General features: G+C 36.7%; 2 protein-coding genes and 2 long non-coding RNA genes across 5 annotated transcripts; 2 read left to right on the top strand and 2 right to left on the bottom strand.

The window, feature by feature from the left end:
* Positions 1-3,941: 3,941 nt before the first annotated feature.
* On the top strand, positions 3,942-4,953 carry LOC114519040. The gene is made up of 2 exons (XR_003686543.1): positions 3,942-4,199; positions 4,273-4,953. It is a non-coding gene; the product is annotated as an uncharacterized LOC114519040 (long non-coding RNA).
* LOC114519038 lies at positions 4,911-6,009 on the bottom strand. The gene is made up of 3 exons (XR_003686542.1): positions 5,717-6,009; positions 5,503-5,559; positions 4,911-4,993 (listed from the first exon to the last, which is right to left on the bottom strand). It is a non-coding gene; the product is annotated as an uncharacterized LOC114519038 (long non-coding RNA).
* Positions 6,010-7,010: 1,001 nt separating this feature from the next.
* Positions 7,011-12,934, top strand: LOC114519060 (sushi, von Willebrand factor type A, EGF and pentraxin domain-containing protein 1-like). Its single transcript, XM_028539113.1, has 11 exons — positions 7,011-7,506; positions 8,183-8,262; positions 8,553-8,735; positions 9,010-9,207; positions 9,421-9,600; positions 9,948-10,286; positions 10,502-10,831; positions 11,119-11,352; positions 11,522-11,751; positions 12,343-12,528; positions 12,772-12,934. Exons 2-11 carry the CDS (start codon positions 8,193-8,195, stop codon positions 12,910-12,912), a joined length of 2,091 nt encoding a protein of 696 aa, XP_028394914.1. The 5' UTR covers positions 7,011-7,506; positions 8,183-8,192; the 3' UTR covers positions 12,913-12,934.
* A 429-nt stretch (positions 12,935-13,363) lies between these two features.
* Positions 13,364-15,963, bottom strand: LOC114519061. Of its 2 annotated transcripts, none has more exons than XM_028539114.1 (4): positions 15,870-15,963; positions 15,224-15,437; positions 13,801-14,219; positions 13,364-13,458 (listed from the first exon to the last, which is right to left on the bottom strand). In XM_028539114.1, the coding sequence occupies exons 2-4, from the start codon at positions 15,323-15,325 to the stop codon at positions 13,374-13,376; spliced, it is 606 nt and encodes a 201-aa protein (XP_028394915.1). In that variant the 5' UTR covers positions 15,326-15,437; positions 15,870-15,963; the 3' UTR covers positions 13,364-13,373. The 2 variants fall into 2 exon arrangements, with proteins under 2 accessions (XP_028394915.1, XP_028394916.1); XM_028539115.1 differs by having other exon boundaries at positions 15,224-15,434.
* Between the last annotated feature and the right edge of the window lie 453 nt (positions 15,964-16,416).

The following is a 16,416-nucleotide window of genomic DNA, read 5'->3' as shown; positions in this document are numbered from 1 at the left end:
ATTTTGGTACGAAAACGAAGCAGACAAAATCCAAAGCCTGCATGATCAAGATGCCAATAAACTTTCAATATATACAATTTAAAAGCTCTTCTGTTTGTCCTAAACAGGAAATATACGCGTTTTACAACAAGACAAAAGGATAAAACCTCGGTACTAAAACAACGCTACTTTTAATATTTTATGTTTAAGATGCTGTTTTTTCCACCGTTTAAATTGGTCACGGCTAACTTGTTTTACTGTAATGGCTGTGAAAAATTTCCCGAAATAGTGCCAGTTTACACAAGGGACGAGATATAAAGCATCACAATAAGTTTAGGAAATACTGTTCAGAAAAACAATACCTGTACTGGAACGTTTTAACATCTCTCCACGTATCATTTGATCAGTAGCTACTCAAAAACACGAATAATAATGTGCAAAATGTTTAACTATGTTTTGCTTGTAGAATATACACAGTGGAATTGTGGATCAGTCAATGGTTCAGTTTGGTGTGACTTATTGTGGACTCTTATATTAACACATTTTGAACAGCCATCATTCAGTGCAAACTATTTTAGTTGGCAGTTGCAGGTTTTACAATTACAAAGAATACTTGCCCTGTATGATCCAGCAGCTGCTCTCAGTATTCTCAAGAATGTGATAAATTTTAAAGAAAGTCTGACTTAGTGTTCATGTTTACATGCAGTGTACATAGCATTTTAGTGACTATATATATTAATGAACAAATTTCCAAGACCAATGCCAACAGCAATGATTATCTAACTCTTTTTAGTTTGCCCTAAGGTAAAAATCTTCAAATGTTTAATATTATGTATACCTATTCCAAATTTAATGGTAATAAACAACAGTTTTCCTCAGTAAAATGACCTTTTTCCTGAATATAGGTGTTTGAAAACAATATTGAAGAGCAATATCCACAATAATTGTAGGAACAATTATTATAGTTAGTACTGTGAAAGTACCAATTATTTATTGTTCTCCGAAATAAGTTCTTCCATGCTATATAAATCTTTCATATAGAACAATACCAATAATTATACCATATTTAGAGTAACATATGCAACTACATATTTCAAATATCCGTTGGCTAGGAGCGTTATATTACTATTATATACATCTGTATCATAGATCTGTATTTATAACAAGAGTGTATAATCTATGACGTTGTTTACAACTTTTGTTACTTGCCATTTGGCGAAACGGTGTTGAACGAAAGCTGAAAAAAAAGGATATTTAATATACCATAACTCCTAACCTATTAGAATTATCGGTAAATTAATAGTACAAAAACGAGATGGCTTCAAATGAAAAGTTGGCGAAAAAGAAACGCAAAAAAGGCACTTGCTGGTGCTCGGCTCCAAACTGTCGTAACAATAAACAAAAAAATCCGAATATTAGTTTTTTCCGTTTTCCCAAAGACGCAGTAAGGTGAGTTCACAGTTCTCACTTGAAAACTGCCCTTTTTTACTATTAATATCGTAATTTTATGAAAAAGTGATAAAACCTGTGGATATTGCATTAAAAACAGATCGAAAAAATGGGCCATTAACACAAGTATGGCACGCCGATTGTAGCAATATTCAAACCACCAATATATACTAAATTCAATGAAAAATCTAACCAATTCAATAAAAAAACTTATTCAATTCAATAGAAATCTTATTCAATGCAATAGAAAACTTATTTTAATGCAATAAAAAACTTATTCAGTTCAATAAAAAATATTCAATTCAATGAAAAATTCAATTCAATGAAAAATTCAATTCAATCAAGCGCGGTCGCTAAGCAAACTTGTCGACGGTTTCCATGACAACGGCTGCCATTATTTTTTGCATCATTATTTGTACTTTTTAAAATCAGATCATCAGATACTAGTAGAGTTCTTTCCTTGAGTGTAAAATAGTAGACTGTCACAAACTACTGCGCTGCGTAAAATAGTAGACTGTCACAAACTACTGTGCAGTAGTACTGTCACAAACCAGCTACGATGTCTGAAAGGATTTGAGATGACCTTGAATGGTGTTCTCTTTTTGTGGGACCAGCTACACAGTGGTTGGCATTTGGAATACCTGCTTACCAGGCGACTCAATCAAGACCCGTTGGAAAATTTCTTTGGGTTGATACGACAGCAAGGTGGAAACTCCGATAATCCTACGCCCCAACATTTCTGCAGAGCTTTTAGAACCCTTTTCTTCGACAACTTCCTCACACCATTATCAAGTGGCAACTGTGCCATGGATTTGGACAACATTCTTGTGGGTTCCAGTGGTCATGTTGGTCATGCAGTTACCAATGATGCGTCCTCCACACCATTCACCTTCAGTGAATCAGACTTTAAAATGCAAGAAATTGAGCAAAATCTGGTAAGATTGAATGCATTAACCTATGTTGCTGGTTATTTGCTGAAGAAATGCCTAGAAAAACATCCTTGTGAGTACTGCAAAGAAAGTTTTCAAGCAAAAGAACTTACTAGTAGTGGCCAGCTTTTCTGTCATTTCAAAGCTTATGACACAACATCAAGTTTTGGCAGTTTAACAGTCCCTCAAGATAACTTTGTTAGTTATGTTTCAACAATTGATTCAAAATTTACTGAAGAATTTAACAATGGAATACAGAAGTTAAATATTGGCAAACACCTGGTGTCAAGTTTGCCAAGGTCCAATTTAGCGTTATGTCAGCAGTTTCCACAAACATACCTTTTAAACCTATTTGTTAAAATGCGATTACATTATGCACTTAAATTTGGCAACAGAGAGTTGCAATGCAAGAAAAGGAAAAGCAGAAAGTTTATCAAGATCCAACATTTATGATGACAGAACTGATTTCAAAGACACATGTCCAAGTTGGAATGAATGACAGATAACATTTTTGACAATCTTATGTCACCATGACGTTCGAGTAACTTTTTAGAGATAATACTTGTTTTAAAAATCAATCATTGTAAAATATTTTTTATCTTGAAACTATGTTGAATTTGAATGCTAACATTTTAACAAAGTGAATACTTTTGACACGACATGCAGCCAAGGTGTATTTAATTCCTTTTAAAATCCACTGATTAACTGCAAACTTTCCCAAATTTCTGAATAGTAAGACTTAGTTCACTTTTAATGACATTTATATCAAAAGCAAAAGCACTTATATCAAAGTAAACAGTTCTTAAAAAGTGTGTGTGAAGCTGACACGAGCTGTGTCGTGGACAATGGCCGCATGGTCATGCGACAACAAACAATCGCGGTTTTTAAAAAAAATAATGAATTGTCACGCACTATAAACAAATATTTTAAAAAACTTACCTGTGTTGTCAAATATTCTAGCCCAAAGATGTGGATCGGATGCGCCTGTTTTTTTAAAAAAATGATTTTCCGTCTTTCTAACGCCTATTTCAGTACTATTTATATGGGAATTCGACGATTGACACTTACCAGAGCATTTCGCGTGGCGCGTGGAAATGACGTATTACATTGAAAAGCAGAGGACACAAACATCAAAGGGATCGCCGCGAGTTGGCCATCTTATACTCATTAATCTATGACTGTATGCAACGACAAAGCTTACTCGCCATTTTAAAGTATGATTTTTTGCCCGCTTGGCCAACATAATTCTTCACAATATCATTTTAAATGAAAAGCAGGAAGTCTATAGTCACTTCGAATAAGTTTACCAGTCCTTTGTACAGATTTTTCATTCATTTTTGAGCTAAAATATGACATGTTTATACTTATGATAATGTATTAGTATTTGTAATTTTGTAAATTTGACTTATTTGAGATCTTACGAATCCAGTTAAACCAGCTGAACCAGGCTCGTTCCCAGGCGCTTTAAATAAAATAAAATATAGGAACACTACTGGCTTTTTACATAGATCAGTGGCTAATCAGAGCGCAAGGAATTTTGGGGAGGACGCAGAGAAAGAAGCATAGAAAGAAGCGCCTGGCAGAAAATGCATACAACATGGTCAAAAGTGCAAAAGAGGAACTTGTTAAAATATTAATTCTGCCCGACTTTTTAAGAGCGATACACAGAATTATATGCATGGGGAAAATTTTATGCACGAGTGTTTAGGTATCGCACTGTCATCATTTCCAAATAAAGAATTTTCAAGCGGGGCAAAAGGCGAATCCATTTGAATTTGCAAAATTCTACATGAAGAAACAAGAAAATGTATGGATAAGATATTTGATTATCGTAAAACAAAGGTATGCACCTCTATATACATTTATTTTAACTCTTATGAAGTTCTAAAATATATCATTTTTGTATTTTTATTAGAATTTGGGAAACGTCCCTTGATAATATGCTTTTCTCCTCACTGGACAAATCGAGGGAAGCCATCAACAGTGACTGTTCTACATATACATTTGGATCCATATTATATTCCACAATTCATTCCAAATCTGCAGCCAATCTGTGCCTTCTTTTATTGCATTGGCCACTTGACAAATTATATGCTAGAATATAGTAGCCACTAGCCAGTAGGTATAATGCATTAATGCATTATTAAAAAAGATTCTAAAGATATTTTGTGTTAACACCCAAGTTCATTAGAAATGTGATAAGAGGTTATATATGAAGTTGAATACATATATTACAAAATGCTTACTTACATGCAAACCTTTTGGACTTGGATTAAAATTTCAACAACATGCAGAGACAGCGGATGTTTTCCTGGTCTTTTATTAACTGCTGACTAGTAGCATCAGGCTCTAGATGTCTTTGAAAAGGTGTTTTTAAAACACAAATATGTATCATAACCTGTTGGACATAACCCATGAGGTTGCATGTAGATGGCAATAACACAAAGAACACTAAATATAATTATTGCCTAGCAATCTCTGTAACCCCCTCCTCTCTATCTATGACAGTGTGCAACACCATACATGAATTATAATTGTAATATGGTATAATATAATTATAGTGTATATATGAATTATATTTCAAATTAAATTTTAATCTCCATGCGTTATGGTGGTTTATTGACCCAGACATCCATCTGCAAGAGAAGATAGCTTTAGTTGGCTGCTAGACTACATTTAGAGTATTCAAGCACACATCTCCAGCAGGAGATAACTATATGAAATAGCTGAAAGTTTCGAACTAGCACACAGTCATAAACAAAAAATAGCAATTGTTGCAGGATTTTCATTCTGGTTAAAATGATCTCCTAGATTGTCCAGTTATTTTACACATTACACATTGGTATATTACAGTGAACATGTGTACAGTATTTATTGTTAAACACAGGAACATGTTGGGGCATACAAATGAAAGACATACTGTGAGGCAAATCAATGTAAATGTCAACTTCAGGTTTGACTGGCAGAGCTGGCCCAGTTAACATGCATAAAAAGTATTTGAAATATACATACTGTATGACATTTAAAAACATAGAAACATGTGCATACATATATTTTAATGTCAATTGAAAATATACCAGCTTATTAATGTACTCAGCAGATAGAATAAAATGCCAACAGCCAACGCTTATACCAACTGACTTACTTGGAACATTTTGTCCCCCAAGCGACGATAAATCCAAATCATCAGAACTTGAAGATGCTATTGTAAGGATAATTTTATCATCAAAATATGATAACGGTCGACAGATATTATTATTAGCATATTTAAGAACAACACGAAAGATTCACTGACAGTCTACTCTAAAAAGTACTAAATATTATATAAAATGCAACCAAATTCTGTAATAAAATATTACCGTCAAATGAGAACTTCTTCAGTGATTGCTCCAGGTCATTCATATGGCCACAAACCACCAAAAACACAAGAATGCACGAGTAAAACGCCGAAAAGCTCGATTTGTCAGAAATCGTATTTCTGGCAAAAAATATTTGCATTTAAAGCGCCTGTGAACGAGGCTGCAGTTAAACCAGAATCAAAATCCCGGGGGGAGGAGTGTGAGGAGGAATATTAGCCTTTCTCACGATGACGAAATCCGCCATTTTTGGGGCACTTTCAATTTTCTTAAATCCGTTTAAACAATAATAGCAATGTAAGTAAGAGGCATTTTTTAAGAGTCCATAGACCATTTGAACAATATATTACGCCTAAAATTAAAGACAGCCGCCCTGACAAGATCTTGCGCTCACAATTTAAAAAAAAAGTACCCCAAAAATGGTGGCACATTCGTCATCCTTAGAAAGGCTAATTGGGTCGCATTAAATAGCTGACGGAGAGTGGTAGGCGTGAGCACGAAGTATAGTGGAATGAAGTGGAATGTGAAAAAAGTGTGTTTAAAAAGCCTACAAAAAGCGGATTACCAGTGACATATTTAAAGTTCGCCAATCACCATTGCCATCTAAGATATATTCAGTTCTCTAAGTTTCTTCTTCATAGCCACCCTCTTTGCAGTACACGAAAAACGTGAAAACGAGGATGCTTTCGAACCATCACCGAACCATGAGCATCTGTTTGTGAAACACAAGCTCCCAGTTACTGCTTACTGATCTGTTGATATTTACTGTAAATACGATGGAATGGGCCTTGGAGCAATAATATCTCTAAAACCCACCAATATCTAAACATCACATAACCATCCGAACATTAAAAAAACCTGCGTTTTTAAGAAACGAACCAGCTGCTTCCGAAAATCACAATGACATTTAAAAAACAAATGTACTTTTGAATATCTTAAAACCATTTATGACCCACCCGTTTTGGAAACATTTTTTGAGAACTGAGAGAACTACTGAGTTACACGTTTTGTTAGTATATTTTAGGCTGCTATTATGATGAGGTTTAGCCGTTAAGGGCTGTTTTGCCTGTATTCTATCTGAAAAATACCAGTCCAAATGCAACAAAACAGAGCAAGTGGTATCATAACCTTCCACAAAGAAGGACATTCTGAGGACTAAGCGGTACTTGTATCCTGTAAGCTATCAATAATTCTTATCCTGAAGAGGTGAATTTAATCATTGAATGATGTTTTGAAGAAATTCTCATGATGAAAGAAGCAGCTGTAAAAACATATCTTTATAGACGGACCAGAGCAGAGCAGGACACGTAAACAAAGTGAGATTCCAAAGAAGATTGGGTCGTCTGATAATGTGCCAAATAATTAGCCATTAATCCAGCCAGGAAGTTGTTCTTTTGGATCGAGTTTCTGGTGTGAAGATAAATTTGTGGCTATGTGGAACAAAGCAGCATGCCAGCGTCTGATTCTTGAATGGCCGCTTTTATCCAATGACGTCAGTTAGACAACAATTATTTTTCTCATTTTCTCAAGTGATTCCGTTCTATTCTTAATTAACATCTAACACATTTTCGTGGAAGATAATTGAAATATACAGCACACTTTTTTATTACTTTTCTATCACAAAACTAACTGTTCCCCAAATTAGGTATGGCTGAAAACATGGTGCTGAAAAGGAAGTAATTATGGAGTAACCTAATACTCTGTTCTTTGCTTATATTTTCATTTCACAAAAGGATAAAATACAAGTCATTTAGACAGATACAATACGACGCCACTTTGTAACGCACTTGAAGGTGGGTAAAGTTTCTTGTCATTCGTACGGGTCGATAGACTTTACATCGCGGGTTTGTTATCAATATAACCGGGTGATTTATGTAGTCAATTTTAGGGTGCTTTTAGAACTTGTATACTCGTACAGTAGCACTGTGCATGGTCGATTTTCAATGCGCAGTTTGCTAGGATATAATGTTTTTGTAATTAATACACTGTGAATAAACAACGGCCGTATTCCTGTAGAGTTCGAAAACTGAAACAGAACACTAATATATTGTGAATGGTGATTTTTGTAGTTAGCTTCGCTGGTTTAGTAAGAGTTGTGTCTCATATGGGTTACCACTAGCTATGAGCTTACAACCGTGTCCGGGTGATTTCTACAATCAGGTTCCAGTCAACGGAATTTTAAAGTGTAAAGCGCAACTAATTTTGTCGCATGTTGTATAGTATGAATAAATTGCGTCATAGGGATAATTCGTCGTCGAGTGGCTAGTTTTGCCATTTGCCATGAAAAAGCTATTCAATCAATCGATTGCGGCGGTCAGTGTCAACATTTATACTTGATGTTTTATGACCTCTTGTATACATATGGAGTGTTTTTCAAAGAAAGAAAATACATGATAAGCTATTTTTACAACACAACCCATCAGTTTATCGCCTACTCAGTTATCACTTATTTATATCCACACTTTTCAGGTTTTACAAGATGTTGGCTCTTTTGCGATTAATCGCCACTTTTGTGAGTGTGTGTCTCGTGGTCATCGCGGCTGCCAATAGTATGTATTAAAATATATCAATTTCCCTTCGTCTGCTAGTTTAAAACTTGGAGAACAGTGTCCAAAATAAATGGATGTAATTCACAAACAAATGTGTTACACTCCAAGTTTAGTTTATCCTGGTTAATTTCTATAACCTAGTTACATAATGATTAAGGACAGAAACTATTCTTTCACATACTCCTGCCTTCCCCTCATTAAAATGTGTTTCTAATCACACAAACGTGTGGTGTATGTAATGCTGTTAGCCCTGTGTGAATTCATATGTGTTCTTTCACAAATTACTTTAGACAACTGCTCAAGACCCGCGATGACGTCAATGTTGTTCATACATGGAACAAATAAAGGTGTGACATCTTTCAAGTCCGGTAAATTGCTGTTTTTCCGATGCAAAAATAAGAGTCAGTTGGTTGGTAGTGCTTTTCGCCGTTGTATCTCTGGATCTTGGAGTGGAACTGCACCCATCTGCATAGGTATGTTAGGGAATCGAACATTATTAGGGAACATTGTTATCCACTAGGGGTTAAAATGTGACTTCAGTCCTGTTTTATTCCATTTGAACCTGTGAATATGGTTTGTTGTTTTTTTCAAAAGCATACATAAGATACAATCATACATTTTATAAAGATATACTTTCCATGAAACATTTTAATAGCTGCGTTTTTTCCTTGCGATAAGAAATGCTTACTGAACGATGAGACTTCTTGTCTGACCAAAATTATTGAAGAGTTGCATTGACTATTACAGCGAAAAGAAAAGTCCCACAGCCAGTGAGATGTAAGAGGTTACGTCATATAAGAAAAGGTGTGATACGAGGTTACCGACGCCAGGTTAATACTGTTGTGAGTTTTAGTTGTGTAGCCGGGTTTAACTTGATGGGACCGAGGAGAATCAAGTGTTTGGCTACAGGAAATTGGAGCGGCCCTATACCACGATGTCTGAAAGGTAACTTTTTTGAACGGACAGTTTCATCTATAAAAAAGGAGCATTACGAGAAAAGGCATTTTTACTTTCAGAAGAGGGCACATATTTCCATTTGCACAAAAGGTTGGGTCAATTGCCCCAATTTCCGGTCACTGTGAGTGGTTAGTTCATGTGATCTCTATCACGGAGCTCACATACAAACTGTAGTTTGTCTTTTTACCTGGCATTTTCTAGATATATCCTGTCCTAACCTGCGACCACCAAGAAATGGCGTGCTTGATGGAAGGGTATTCAAATATGGCCGAAGAGTGAAGTATTCCTGTAATACCGGTTATAAACTGGTTGGTTCATTATCACGCAAGTGCATGTCAACTGGCAGATGGACAGGGAAGCGGTCCAAGTGTGTGAAGATAGGTAAGAATATAGTGGACTACGTAGGTACTGGCGCAAGCATAGGAAACATGTGATTGCATGACCACTTTGAGAGGACATGAAATGAACAACAGCCATTGTTTTGCATAAATGACACAAAAGACGAGTTAGATCAGGACCAATTCGCGTCAGTTAGTTTAAATTAGAAAGCACAACCAGATTCTGCCTTGTTTTGTTCCAAGGACATTTATTCTGAAAATATCCTGATCTTCTAGTGTCTTCTTCGAGGGACTGGAGTGTCAAAACGTTGGGTCGTGAATGTAGTCTTTGTGTGGTGATTACTTTTAATATTAAAGCCAGCCGAGATTAATTTTCTATATTTGATACAGATCCTGCAAAAGAACTAAAAGAAGTGGCAGACAATTTACGCAAGAATTTGGTGAACAAATTTAGCTTGGTAACAGTAGACAGTCGGGCTAGAGTCGGAATATCCTCGGGCGCTTCCGGACTCGACTTCATTTTTGTTCTCGACAGTTCGGCGAGCGTTGGAAGAACGAACTTTCAACGAGGAATCGAGTTCGTGCAAACGATCATCAGAGAGTATGGAGTGTCGACCAAACCACAGGGAACCCGGGTAGCCATTGTGACTTTCAATGCTGTAGCAGAAGTAAGGTTTAACTTGGCTACCAATGTGATTAACGATACAGACCGAGCTATGAGGGAACTGGGTAAGACAATGCGGGATTTCGTCATGGTAAATATACCACCCCTACATGAACAGGTTCTTAGAAAAACCAATTTGGAAATAGTGGAGCAGTATGTGATATGACATAACCGCACTTTCAGGTCTTTGCCATTAAAACGGTCTTCTTTTTACAAGTTCATAGTCTTGGCTTGAAGTCCCTCTCCTAAGCGCTAACATTGAGTTCTTTCCCGTCAACAGGTAATATACATTTCCAAGGAGGTGGTACGAATACGGAAGCCGCTTTGAGTAAAGTCTTTCATGAGGTTCTACCACAAGCGAGGAAACGAACGCACAAAGTTCTCTTCCTCATCACAGACGGCCGCTCAAACACAGGAACCGATCCGCGAATTTTCGCAAGGAAGCTTAGGGAGCGAAAATACGAAATCTTTGCGATTGGCATTACAAAGAATGCCAATAAGGACGAGCTAAAAAGCATCGCATCGCAGCCGTACAGATCACATATTTACTTGTTGGCTGACTACAAAACCTTAGAGAAATTGAAGAATATGATCACTGGGGAAGAAAAAAGTAAGAATAGTAACGGCCGCGACAGTTTTCACGTCATCTCTGAAACGCTTCGCGAAATAATGTTTGAAGCATTTTTGATTGTATGTTGAACTGTTGTGGAGAACCCTCGGCAATTTCTATCATGTGGTACAAAAGTAGTCGCAATATCGAAGGAAATCATGTAGAATTGTAACTGTAAAATTATACCATTGTTGCTCCAGAATCTTCAAGGAGTTTAAAACTGAACATATAAGTTTGTTTCGTCAGTTGTTTCGGTTCAGTTAAAGACTTCGTTATTCTTGCTCTAGATGAATGGGAATGCGGTCAGGCTGGTGACACGAGCTTACGCGAAAGCATCACAACTCCGCACCACCAAGTTTCTAGAGAAGATGCGTGGCCATGGCAGGTTGCTATATATGTCAATACACCTTTCAAATGTGGCGGAGCATTGGTTGCGGACAACTGGGTTTTAACAGCTGCCAGTTGTTTCGACGAGGAAATGTTTAAAAACTTAACAGGGCATACCATTGAAGTTGTCGTGGGTAAGTAGATACAAATTAGAGGGTCTTAAAGGATATTAAAGACGCATCCTTTAATTTAGAGATCTCTGTATTAGGAAGGTTGTTATAGGTGTTCATAAGGTAATAAGGTTTTAAGTGTGACACTGGTAAATAACCTAAAAACCGGAATTCTAACGAATGCCTATTTTAGGTGAGCATGATCGGCTTGATGAAGCTGGAACTGAGCAAACGTACGAAGCAGTGAAATTAATCCGTCCTCCGAAACTTGGCAAAAAGATACGTGATGACATAGCAATGGTAAAATTACAATATCCTATTAAACAAACTGCTTATGCGCATTCGGTGTGTTACGATGAAGATCCGGACAGCTCGTTGATCTGGCCAACACAGTATGGTGTCGTTACTGGTTGGGGATCCAAGGTATGGTTTATTTAAGTATTTAAGCTCTTGACCAACAAGAATTAATTATCCTGCGTAACACAACACAAAGAGGAAAAGGATTTCGTCTGTACACAGGTTAAAAAGTGCTATAATTGAAGAGCTATCTCGTTTTCATTTGAACACCCTTTACGTTCAACGTTACTGGCAGCCATTTGAGACTTTGTTCGCTTGACTGACAGAGGAAACAGTATTTTTCATTGAAGACATACTATATGAAAATGTTTCATTCCGTCGTTACATCATTTGGGCTGGGACTTTCAACCTAACAATTTCTTTGTGAATCATATATTCACTTTACACACATACTTCACCAACTCTTTTTTCGGAATTCCTTAGCAGAATATCGCTATATCGCTTCCTTAAAAGTATATCGCTATACGTATTACGTATATCTGAGATTTAGTGACTTGATACCCAACACACTCAGCACTTTTCCTGGTGTAATCGTTGTCTTGTATGTCATGAAATGATGCGTCTTTGCCATCCCTCTGATTAATTGAAAAGGCAATGCTATAGTTCTGCTTTTAAGCATCAAAGTTGGCATTAAAGTATATATCTGTCCAATTGCAGAGTATCAACAATGCTGTAGCCATCCCTGAATATACCAAAACTCATCAAACAGTCATCAAGTTTGCAACGCAAAGGACATGTCGAAGGAAATCAAATTTGAAAAATTTGAGAAGAAGCGTGTTTTGTGGCAGCAGTTATAATGATAATGTTGATAGGTGCTTGGGTGATACCGGAGGACCTGTAGTGGTAAGTATAGTCACTTAATATACTTCAGGTGAATGAATAGAGGTGATTATATCCCATCAAATCCCATATCGTATTGTGTCGTATGATGTAGCGTTTATAAGAAACGACCAGCACACTACAAAACTCCATCAACTATTTGCCAGTTAGTCTCGGCGTCCTCGCACACTCAGGCCACGCGCAATTTTGTCAAAAATACGTAATGCGTGAAGATTTCTACAAAACACTTCTGTACATCTCGCTTAGGTTAAACTGATTGACGATAGTTGGACTTTGGTTGGAGTGATGAAGGTGAATGAAGGATGCACCGCTGACTCGAAGTACTCACTGTTCACAAAAGTTGGCTATTACTCAAAGTGGATTAACGAAACTATATCATTGGAATAACGACAATGGATTTAATTCCGTTTATATACCCTATTCATTTATTCTGTTTATAGAAAAATAATACGCTAAATTAGTCTAGTTTAAAAAAGCAGCTTAAAATAGTTGAGAAGTCAAATAACTATGTGCTGTGGTCATACGAAAAAATACCTCGTCTTAAACTGCATGGTAAACTGGTAGTCTAGTTCTATGCATGTATTAATTTCCTGTTTGTAGAAATATATAATGTTTCTAAGTCTTCGATTGTCCTTGCGCGAAATTGGACAGTTTAGTACATTGATTATAAATTTGAAAAACTAGCTAAAAAATCATTCATCATTCATTAGATTATTTCATCAATCATCCCAACCAAACTATCAATGCCCAAAATGTTGTTTTCTACTTGGTAGAACGCAACGATACATCTTTGGACGTATTCGTACCCGTAATATTTTCATTTCCGTGTTGGAGAGACGACATAACTATCAAAGGCTTCCCAAACTACCGTAGTCATACGAAGTGCAGGGAGGACATCTGAGCCACGACTCAAACTTACATCCAGTTCTTTTCCTGAAGAAGAATTTACGATTTGTACATTTTAATAATAGACAAACTTTGGAATTTCTGCAGATGAGATTCAAACTCAGGGTGTGACGAGTTCATGAGAAATCTCTTCACTAACTTTAGTTAAATGTTAACTCACCTTATACAACCTGCCTCAGGATATTAGGACTTCTCATCCCAAAATCAGTCTGAGGGTTTGGCCTCCCAATGCCTTATCAGTGCACGTGTATATCATATACGATTTTATAGAACGCCATATAAATCTGATGTCTTTATTTAAAGCCTTTTGTGTCTTACTCGGAAAGATGTATTCGTTTAGATCGTTCGCTGCAATAACATAACACTCACCTTATTTGGACGTCAGAATATTTCTTACATATGGCTTTACATTCTTGGGAGTCCTCACGAAACAAGCACAACAATTTATCATGCTCTTTGTTCAACTGTGAGAAAAACTCAAGTCGCATCTTCAACCTTTCTGTTGTATCTTCGTTGACAACGTTTCGAAATGCATCCAGTCGATGCTTTTCTTTTGCGATCAGTTCATCCTGTGCTAGTTGCGAAGCCTTGAGCTGACTTAGTAATCCTACAACATTTCGTCTGCATTCATCTCTTGGTTCACCATTCCGAGCTTTCGTTCTCCAGGTTTCCAACTCCACTCTGATCTGTGATTCAAGATTTTTCTTCTGACCTTGTAGTTCAAGACAGCGTTTCATGAAATGTTCAAATTTATAATCTGGTGGAGACGTGCTTTTAGTAAGAGGTACCTACAGAGACGAACAAAAGAGCAAGTTTTACTTCTGCCTCAGACTAAATTTGAATATACACCAGAACATTTGATTGGAATTACCTCACCCCAATATGGACATCAGGCCAAACGTTTTGAGAGAATTGATACATACTCTTACAGAAAATTACCTCAAATTATATCCCACCTCAAGATGAAGGATAATTGAAGAAATGAAGTTGACACTATTTCTCAACTATTCTATAGTATGAAAATGTAGTAGAGCAAATAGGGATAACTTAGAGCAAGAATGCATTGTTCATTCCTTCGGATCTTAGTAGTCTAGCTCTATGCGAGGACCATGCATTAGCTGATTATAATTATTGAGTTTGTTTCGTAATCATTTTGTAGCTATAGTAGTTACCTCTCTTGGTATACCTACATGTAACATCGTTTGAACACGAGTCCGTCATGCCGTGAGCATGTGATGTGTCACTGCATGTATTCGTTCGTCATAGTAGTAGTAATGTTCTGTTCAGTGTATATATCTGTAGATCTAGTATATAATTAGTATACAAATATGTTTTACAAGGGACCTGAAACCAGGAGCGCCTTCCAGTCAAGTCAGTCTTTACGATAAAGTTTCGCATGCGTGAAATTATCAGAAACTACCAAAGAAAAAATCTGCATCTACCCCAAATTTTAGCTATCCGAAATAATATCAAACCTCACTCATCAGAAGAAATAAAGAATATCCTACTAGTACTGATATAAGACGTTGGTAAGATACCATCTATAGCTAACTAAGCTAAGGTCAAATACCACCTACAAGGCTATAGCTAAGGTAAGATGCCACCTTTATCTACCTAAATTAAGGTATAAGATACTATAGCTGAGGTAAGTTACTAGCTATTGTCGTCGATGTAAGATCTTCAGAATCTCACCCAGTCGGGCTGGTTCGACCATGATATGAACTCTTTAACCAAGAGGAGACTCTTTAGGGACATCCCTCATAACTTACAAGTTAAGTTATACATAACTTACCCGATCATAGTAATGCCGTAATGCTGGTCTGTTATAATCGTGATCATTCCCAGATCTGGATTGTTCTGCACGACCACCCTGTCTACTGGAAGAGGAACCCATTCCAGGCGACGTGCAACTGCCACTAAATTATAAATACGACCACGGGCACAGAACTTGTGACACGTCTGTAATTGTGAACATGAGATGACCCTTGTTCAACCAGGAACAGCTGCTAGAAATACAAACATAGACACATCGATGGCAATCCATGGCGAACGTGGAAGTTCCAGAGCCCTAATTATATCCCTCTTGTCCTACTAACTTTTTAACTCTAGGGACTGAATTTGTTTGAAATTGTCAGGGCTACCGGCCTACCCTCCTGTTGTGGAGATTCCCCGTTTTATTGGTATAACAAATGTCGTTATCAACGACTGTTACTATGTCAAAGATGACTCTCGTGCATGTTTACACAGTTGGCTACAATTAATGCAGTGATAATTTTGCTTTCAAGTTCTCTCAAATGCGAGAGATTTTTTTGTATAAATTTTAGAAAGAACATCACCGTAACAGTCGAAAAGATCTCATGACATTAAAACGAAATTTGTCATGTCCAAAAAACACATTGAACTATAAGCAGTGCCAGTGGATAAGAATTTGTACTTACTTCTAAATTCGACCTATTTTGTACTATGTGCACCTGCATCCATCTTTGCCTAACAAATTTCAGCTACAAAGCCGAAGAATATAAAACGTTTGAAGTATAGAACATGTTTGCAATAAGCATATTAACATATTTCAAGCGTGTATACAATTGCCACCAGTTAAATTTCGCCGCGCCCTGATGGAATTAAGGCGACGAATACAGGTTGTCAAAAGTGCTAAAAGCTCGGTTATTTAGCGTAACATTTTAAAACAAGCAAACGAAAATTCAATTTACCTTATTTCCTATAGCCCCGATTCAATAAAATATTCGGTTTCCGAAGATGAGGCAGGAAAATAGAAGCAGGAAATTTTGTAGGAAGTTCATGTGTTTTTTACAAATGAAAACATAAAAACATAATTATATATTGCGGAGGGAACACTAAGCGTAAGGTAATTGAGTTTCCATGCAGCAAAAGTTCTCAAAGATAATTAGCAAAACTGAAGTATGTTTTTCACAAGGTTGTTCCAACTCTGCAATAGCATGCAATGGGTTTTAGGAGACGAATTGT

This window comes from Dendronephthya gigantea, unplaced genomic scaffold (assembly GCF_004324835.1).
Source record: "Dendronephthya gigantea isolate DGI-Jeju-01 unplaced genomic scaffold, DenGig_1.0 000012F, whole genome shotgun sequence".
In the NCBI taxonomy this organism is placed as follows: domain Eukaryota; kingdom Metazoa; phylum Cnidaria; class Anthozoa; order Malacalcyonacea; family Nephtheidae; genus Dendronephthya; species Dendronephthya gigantea.
This window is presented reverse-complemented; position numbering and strand designations above follow the sequence as displayed.

Coding starts and splice junctions, on each gene's coding strand:
- LOC114519060 (XM_028539113.1), top strand. CDS start 8,193: ATGTTGGCTCTTTTGCGATTAATCGCCACTTTTGTGAGTGTGTGTCTC. Junction 9,208..9,420: donor TATACCACGATGTCTGAAAG/GTAACTTTTTTG, acceptor GGCATTTTCTAG/ATATATCCTGTCCTAACCTG. Junction 9,601..9,947: donor GTCCAAGTGTGTGAAGATAG/GTAAGAATATAG, acceptor TATTTGATACAG/ATCCTGCAAAAGAACTAAAA.
- LOC114519061 (XM_028539114.1), bottom strand. CDS start 15,325: ATGGGTTCCTCTTCCAGTAGACAGGGTGGTCGTGCAGAACAATCCAGA. Junction 14,220..15,223: donor TACGGCATTACTATGATCGG/GTAAGTTATGTA, acceptor TCGTCTCTGTAG/GTACCTCTTACTAAAAGCAC. Junction 13,459..13,800: donor TATTCTGACGTCCAAATAAG/GTGAGTGTTATG, acceptor ATTCTTCTTCAG/GAAAAGAACTGGATGTAAGT.